We start from the raw sequence: 7,110 nt of genomic DNA, 5'->3' as shown, positions 1-7,110 counted from the left end.
ACGGGCTTATATACGGCCTCGCGTATAGCCTCACGTAATGTATAGGTGAATGCCCGGAGCTCCGGCGCATTGCTCCGAGCTAATTAGAACGCGGTGAAGGGGTTGCAGGGGGGGGGTCGTACGAATAGCAAAAAGGCATCGTACAAATAGCAAAAAGAGGTCGTACACGTAGCACTGGCCATTGTAATTCGGCGATATTGTGTAGTATTTCGGCTGCCTAGGATGTATTTAATAATGGACGGGGCGGTGGCGGTGGTGTCTAATATTTAGCATGCAGATGTGCTAATACGCGATTAGGACTATATAGAACTAGGCCTATAGCTGTAAATCCTGCCTATATATTATTCTAATGCAGCGCTGCCTGCCTAGCCTGCCTATATAGTAGCAGGAATTTGTGTTTATTAATATAATTAACGCCGCCGGCCATTATCTATTTAACGCCGCGTCCGTAGGCCTGCTTTAGCGCTGAGAAACAGCCTATATTTAGGGGCTAAAGTAGATGCGACAAATGCGACGGCATATAGAGGACTACTATCTAATAATCTATACAGAACTAATCAAATTCGGGGTTAACATAGCTGCTATGGCCGTCCAGTATAAGTAGCTAATGCGTGCTAACTGTGCGATCCTTTATATGTTTATAGAATAGATATAGCCAGGTTAGGCCAATTTTATTTATTATCCAGCCGTTTTTACTAACTCTAATTAACTAGTCTAGTGGAATAGCCTAATACTAAGCAGCTTAGTGTATTACAGCCCTAAAGATAACAAGCGGTGGAATTACACCCCCCAGCGCGTTAATGCACTTAATAATTATAACCTACTCTTAATTACCTAGCTGTATAGTCCTAGGCCGGCCGGCTCTATTAGTTCCTGTAACAACCTATGCAGTTACAATCACGCCTATCTAAAAGCCGGTTTTATTAAAATTCCAGGTATCTTTATTAAGAATACTGTATTAGATCTTAATATCTTAAACGCGCTTAAACTAGGCGCGAATAAGTACAGGATCTTTATGTCACGGTATTGACCGCGACACACCGCTATGCTGCGAGCACAGCTGCCTGCCAAGCACACTAGCAAACTTTGCGTGCGCCACATCCTGTATATAGATCTGCCTCTGTCCTGCCTGCCTCCGACTCTTTGCCAATTCTCTTGAGCTATCATGACAGCTGTACGTAGCTATCCAGATCGTTCCTGATGCCTGCTCATCTAGTGCTCGTGTGCGATACATCGTCGTCGTGACACTTTACACTTAGCACGCTGGTAGTTATACTTGCAATTAAATTGTAATTTTAGGCTATTATAACGGCTAATATATTTCCGTGCCTAATTCTTGCCGACAGGGTTTAAAGTAGCTGGCGACGCATTCTAGGCAGCTAGAATAGCACCTATCTACCCTACAGTCGCGATCCGGGGCGGCATACTGCGTTAATCTATTAATAGAATCCACTGCTTAAGAGCCTCTTCTTATACGGGTGTAAGGAGTTAATTTTTGGGTATAGAATCGTGTTTTAATTTGATGCTTTTAGCGCGTAGTTAGGCGGTGCTTCGGGGCACGTCGTAGGTGGTGGTAGCTGCTCGGAAACTTGGAATTTGGCCCTGCTTATGCGCCTGGATAGCTAGAGTAAGCCTACCCTCTCGAAAAAGGGCTTCTTATTGTTGTGGTGTAGCTATTAAGGTAGTAGCTACGTGACGCGCCGCGATTTGGGTGGAGTGGCCAGCTTAGGGGTATGGCCAGCTTGGGGGTGGATTACGTTACCTTAATATTCCGCCGATGAACCCCATTCTATGCTTCATGGCGTTGGCTTTTGCCATCGCAGCCTTATCCAAGCTATACTATGCTCGCTGCCGGAAATGCCCAGTAGCTGTCAACTATCACTTCGATGCAAAAGACCGCTCGAAATACAAAGGTAGGTATTTCAAACTACGTAAGGTGTACCTACCAGCATTCTAATAGGGAGTCTAATCAGTGGAGGACTACCGGCCTGGATATCCCCGTTTCACAGCATTACTAGCTGCGCACCCAGCCTTCTAAAACTTTCGTCGGTTTGCCAGAATGCGCATGCGCCTCCTCCTTCTCAAACAAGACGAGATCAGCATTCTCGAAGAGTCATTGGACAAAATTGATGCCGCTGAAAGTCGCGATTTTTTTCTTGGTTGTGGCCGCAAGGACCGGAATCCTGATAGACAGGAGGTGCTGCAAAAGTTGGGAACCGCCCTCGGAGAGTATGGTATGGCATGTCGGCTCTTATTGACCATAACCTATGCTAACAGGTTAGACTTGATGATGGAGCAAAGCCGCCGCATATTATCCTTTCCACAAGCCACCAGCCGCGACATGGTCAGCTTGAAAAATTGGATTGAAGGCGTTGGTAGCATATCATCTTACGAGACGGCATATTTGGGTCACTCGGCAGATCAAGTGAACATCACTGGCTCAGCAGACGATGCTGTCACAAGTATTGAGGCAACAGTGGAGGCATGTCTTCTGGGGATTACCTATTTTCCACGACAGGTACAGTCAGTCAATTTGCTTGGATCAACTCAACGTTCTCTAACGCTCCAACAACTAGAACCTTTCCAATCTTCTCCCTCGGTACAAATCGCCTATAACGAAGGATAGGAACATGTTTATCCTCGGCCCCGGATTCCGAATGTTTAGCAGAGTTCTGACGACCTGGGTAGCCGCTATCATCTTACTGGTACCCGTGATCATCCTTTACTTGGTCGCCAGCCCAAGAGCCCGACTTGTAGTTATTGCACTTACCACTGGCTTCTTTCTTTCCCTTGTATCTGTATACACAAAAGCACGAACAATCGAGGTCATAGTGGCTGGAGCAAGGTGAGCTAGGAAACTAGAATAGCCGTAAACCCGCTAATTCAGGTACAGCTACGCAGCAGTCTTGGTCGTCTTCAAATCTAGTAACAACGGTATGAAGGGAAACTTAACACCGGACTGAGCATTGAATAATCAATATGAGTAATTCTACCCTTAGCTATTTTAACAGGTTTAATGGTGTAAGAGGTTGATATTATTGTGTTCACATTACAGCTTATTCCATCTCCAAACCCCTCCCCCCTCACGTGCTACTATAAACCCACACAAACTCCTTCCCCGCCTCCCCCAACGCCATCCTCAACAGCCCTTCCCTCCTCCGTCCCCTGCGGATCCTCCTTCCCATCTTCCGCACTGCCCCATGCCTATACGGAAACTCCACCCTACTCGGTATATATGCCCTTCTTTACCGCGGGGCGCTTCCTAATCCTTTCCTACTATCTATACACCGCGGGAGACTCTTAAGCTCGATACGGGCCACCGCGGAGGCCTTAATGGTGTGGTTATTTGGAGTGCTTCGACGGGTCACCATGTACCTTAGTTAGATCACGGCAACCTTCTAATTTAGTCTGCCAGAACTTATGTTAAAAGACCTTCCGAAGTTAGATGATTAGAAAGCGTGAACATATAACTGAAAACACGGAAGAATGTATTGCCTGTTCTAACTAGCCAAATACGTACAAGGGTCAGCATGAAAACTTTCAGAAAACTGAGGTGCAAACCTCAAGATCCTGCGGGGTTTGATGCTGGATCGATGGGAATATATACACAAACTATCGATCCATAAATAAGTAAGACCAATCTCTCGAGCAGCTACGATAGCATGCTGGTATGCCAAGGGAATGGTGGCCCAAGGGATACCAGCCTTACGGTCTTCATAGTTTTCTAGGGTCGTCATGATCGGACGCTTATGAGGAGGGGGCCAGCAATGCGACAATGCAGCATAGTAACCAGTAGACCCATGGGTCTCAATGAGACGAGGGTCCCTAGAGTTGCCAGGCCAAATGTCGAGAATGCGTGTGGGAAGCACCGGAGGAGTAGTCTCATCGACCAGTGCCCTTGACAGAGTCTCCCTGCAGATTTGATGATTTTGCACACATGTCCCAATCCAACGTCGTAGGAGGGTGTATGCTTCAGGGCAGTTTGACGATGGTAAAGCTAGTCTACCAATGACATCGCAGCTCAGAGCTGCAGCACTGCCTACATTCGTCTCAGCTATGAAAAGGAGAGGAGTGGTTGAACAGGGTTGCTGTACCTGGCTGCGCGAACAGTCGTACAACGCCAGTCAGAACATCCTCCTGGACAGGCACGAAGGCTGTGAAGCCCCTGAGGTGCCATGCACTGAGTACACTCTCTTCCGGAAATGACCGTCGAAGAAAGTCCTGTTTGGGTCGCAAGTAGATCGGTGCATCGATCAGGTGTTCCTCGAATTCAGCAACATCCCATTGTTCCTGGGGGCTGGCAGAGGAGCCTTTCAGCCGCGGGAACTTTTCATCTCCGTTGTACTGCACTATCGAAGCTCTAATGATGGCACACAAGGGGCATGATTGCTTGAGTTGGAGAGCGCTCTGAAGGTGAATCATGCCTCGCGGCTTTGACACGCTGTTAACCAACCCCCACCAATTGGGCGGATCTTCGAGGTCTTGGATCAGTACTTCCACACTAATGCTGCTGCAAGCTGAACACAACGCCATATCTATCACGACGGCCGGGGAGGCCGGGCGCAAAGAGGAATGTGCTTTGCAGGAGACAGATTGCTGGATCACTTTTCAGATAAGGCTTTTCAGATAAGGCTGACTGAGGCGCCTCACACAATTCTGACGCTGAGTAGGTGTTTCAATCGAAGCACGGTACAAGTCGACTGTTCATCAGGGGCGTAGCACACCTTCCTGACATCAGCATGGCTTGCACAAGTGCGAGAATTCGAGACGTGAATGGTTTGCTACCGACTGAGAGGATAGACCACGAAAAAATAAAGAGAGACTGGTCAGATGATGACCGGAAAGGCTGACGGCAACAAGCGACTGGTTCGTGGAAGAAGCTGGAGGCACGGTCGGATATGAGCGTACTCCAACACCTACCTCTTTGGTCGTCTCCTGGCTGTTGGCTCAGCTCCAGCCTGGCTGCAAGGCTGGAGGGTCGTCTGTAGTGGCCGGGGCTGCCGCAGAAGCTGGTGAGATTCACATCTGGCATGCAGGCACCGAGGAAACCAGTGTGTCAGCGGGCAGGAGGATCCGACGAGTGCATGAAGCGGCGCGTCCAGAGCGCGATAGTGTTGAGCTGGCGTTGATGACGAGCAGCCGTTGGGGAAGAGCGGCAGACGGTGAGTGGAGGGCAGCGGTAAGGTTCGTCTCCGGCTGCAGGTGCCGGTTGCAGGGAGGCTCTCCACAGGGTTGCATCCTGCAGGAGCCCCGAAAATCTTTTCTAGACGTGTTCCTTGGGAGCTTCTAGCGCCGCAGCCCCTGTCCGCCACAAGGACCAAGGAGAAGTCGTGGGACAACGGAATTGGACCGTGCTCAATACTTCGACGCTCTACCCACAACAGCATATTAACATGACACCAAATGTGGATTGCTGGCCTGTCCTACCACTTATGTACACATCCTGAACGAATTAGAATGATCTAGTCTGGTGGTGTCGAGAAATCAGTCACTAAGAGTGCTGATTTAGCGTTCCACGAAGCCCCAGCAGCACCCCAGCACGCACCCCGGAGCCGCCCACCATCGACCCAAAACGCATCCTTTCCGGCTTCGACGCCCACGGGTTACCGCCCACGCTGTCCCGAACGGCCAGCGCTCCGCCTCGACCGACCGGGTGGTCAGACCACGTCGGGTGTGCCTGAAGGCAAATAAGGCGTCTTCTCGGGACGCCACTTGCGATGTGGGCGTGTGATAGGCCCCGAAGTCGCCACCAGCCGTGTCTCTGGCCTCAGCAGCGCGCGCAGGCCCGGTTTTGCGCTCCATCTCGACCGTCACGGCGGGCGTCTGCCCGTGCTCAGGCTACCTCACATCGCGTTGGCTCCCATCTGCTACCCTTGTGAAATCCTACCGGCTCGAGAGCCTAAAAGCCTTAAAACCCGCCGAGCCCAGTACCTAGCCTCGTCTTGTCATTTGGCTGACGGGCTAAATGCTACATCGTCCTACGTACCATACTCATTCTTACGTCTTATAATCATTCATCTATTATTCTGAGCAGCCGCATTTCTCCCTGCTGGCGTACGACTCAATACCTCTCCGTCGACATGTTCCGGAACTTCTCCTTTGAGGCGGCCTCGCGGCATCCCTCAGACCTCGAGCTCGAACGCGCCTACATGAACGTCTCACCAACTTCTTCACCATGGCCACTACCATATATATCAGAGCCGCCCGCCGTCACGATTGGTGAACTATCACAGCGATTCAGCCAACACACTCTCGAGGTGGACCCTAACTACAATCCTAACTACGAACCAACCTCCTACTTCGATGCACCTACATCCACTAAGCCATACGCCCACGACGTAGACTCCGCATACTCGTCACGACGACCATCGTACGCCCAGGCGTCCTACAACGGATTATCGCCCGCCGCGATACGATTGCAGCGGCAGGCCAACGTGAGATTGCAGTGCAATACCTCACACGTGAAGGACATCTCGTCGCTGGTGGAGCGGATGATGGATAAGGGCGAACAATGCCGGATCTGCACGCGACCGCGCTCGAACGCCGGGCTGTCAGCGACGTCCTCCGACGAAGAAGAGGATACCGGAATCGAATCGAGGCGATCTAGCGCGGCCACCCTCGCGTTGAAGTACAGGCGGTCCGGAGAGCGGCTGGGCGGTCAGGCATGCGTGTCGAAGAGCGTGCGACTCCGGAAGAAGAAGTCGCGGAAGAGCCTGCCGGCTAAGGCGTGATGTTGGAGACTGATTTCGAGATGCATTGCGAAGGCGTTCAAGGTTTTTGGTTGGCTTCATGGGACGCGTCACATATACCACTGGAAGGGGGTCCGCAAGGCGGTACGGGGAAAACAAAAGTCTGGGTCATCTCATTTCGGCGCTTTATAGGGGTCTAGGTGTCTCTTGATGGGACTATCGATGGTCGATAGGTAGCGATGATGCTCCCATAAGGGTTGAGGTCAGCTGGGGTTTAGGGCTCGATATCTACCACCACATATTAATGGATTGTAAATATGTACATACCCACAAATTCATCAACCCTGTTCCATACATACCACCGCCTCTCCCAGCTTCGTCCTTAGCGTGTGTTGATCGATCCCAACGATCGCGGACTCGA

At 50.7% G+C, this 7,110-nt stretch overlaps 3 protein-coding genes across 3 annotated transcripts; 2 read left to right on the top strand and 1 right to left on the bottom strand.

Moving 5' to 3' along the window:
* The first annotated feature begins 1,816 nt into the window (after positions 1-1,816).
* BDZ99DRAFT_568247 (uncharacterized protein) lies at positions 1,817-3,050 on the top strand. Its single transcript, XM_033727768.1, has 5 exons — positions 1,817-1,913; positions 1,974-2,234; positions 2,283-2,518; positions 2,577-2,845; positions 2,894-3,050. The coding sequence occupies exons 2-5, from the start codon at positions 2,060-2,062 to the stop codon at positions 2,961-2,963; spliced, it is 750 nt and encodes a 249-aa protein (XP_033579937.1). The 5' UTR covers positions 1,817-1,913; positions 1,974-2,059; the 3' UTR covers positions 2,964-3,050.
* Positions 3,051-3,477: 427 nt separating this feature from the next.
* Positions 3,478-5,017, bottom strand: BDZ99DRAFT_460300 (HET-domain-containing protein). The gene is made up of 2 exons (XM_033719359.1): positions 4,095-5,017; positions 3,478-4,039 (listed from the first exon to the last, which is right to left on the bottom strand). Exons 1-2 carry the CDS (start codon positions 4,531-4,533, stop codon positions 3,501-3,503), a joined length of 978 nt encoding a protein of 325 aa, XP_033579936.1. The 5' UTR covers positions 4,534-5,017; the 3' UTR covers positions 3,478-3,500.
* Positions 5,018-5,944: 927 nt separating this feature from the next.
* Positions 5,945-7,044, top strand: BDZ99DRAFT_460299 (uncharacterized protein). Its single transcript, XM_033719358.1, has one exon. It carries the CDS (start codon positions 6,081-6,083, stop codon positions 6,729-6,731), a length of 651 nt encoding a protein of 216 aa, XP_033579935.1. The 5' UTR covers positions 5,945-6,080; the 3' UTR covers positions 6,732-7,044.
* Positions 7,045-7,110: the final 66 nt, after the last annotated feature.

This window comes from Mytilinidion resinicola, assembly GCF_010093595.1.
Source record: "Mytilinidion resinicola strain CBS 304.34 unplaced genomic scaffold BDZ99scaffold_5, whole genome shotgun sequence".
In the NCBI taxonomy this organism is placed as follows: domain Eukaryota; kingdom Fungi; phylum Ascomycota; class Dothideomycetes; order Mytilinidiales; family Mytilinidiaceae; genus Mytilinidion; species Mytilinidion resinicola.
The sequence above is the reverse complement of the archived record's forward strand: the minus strand, read 5'-3'. Positions and strand labels throughout refer to the sequence as shown.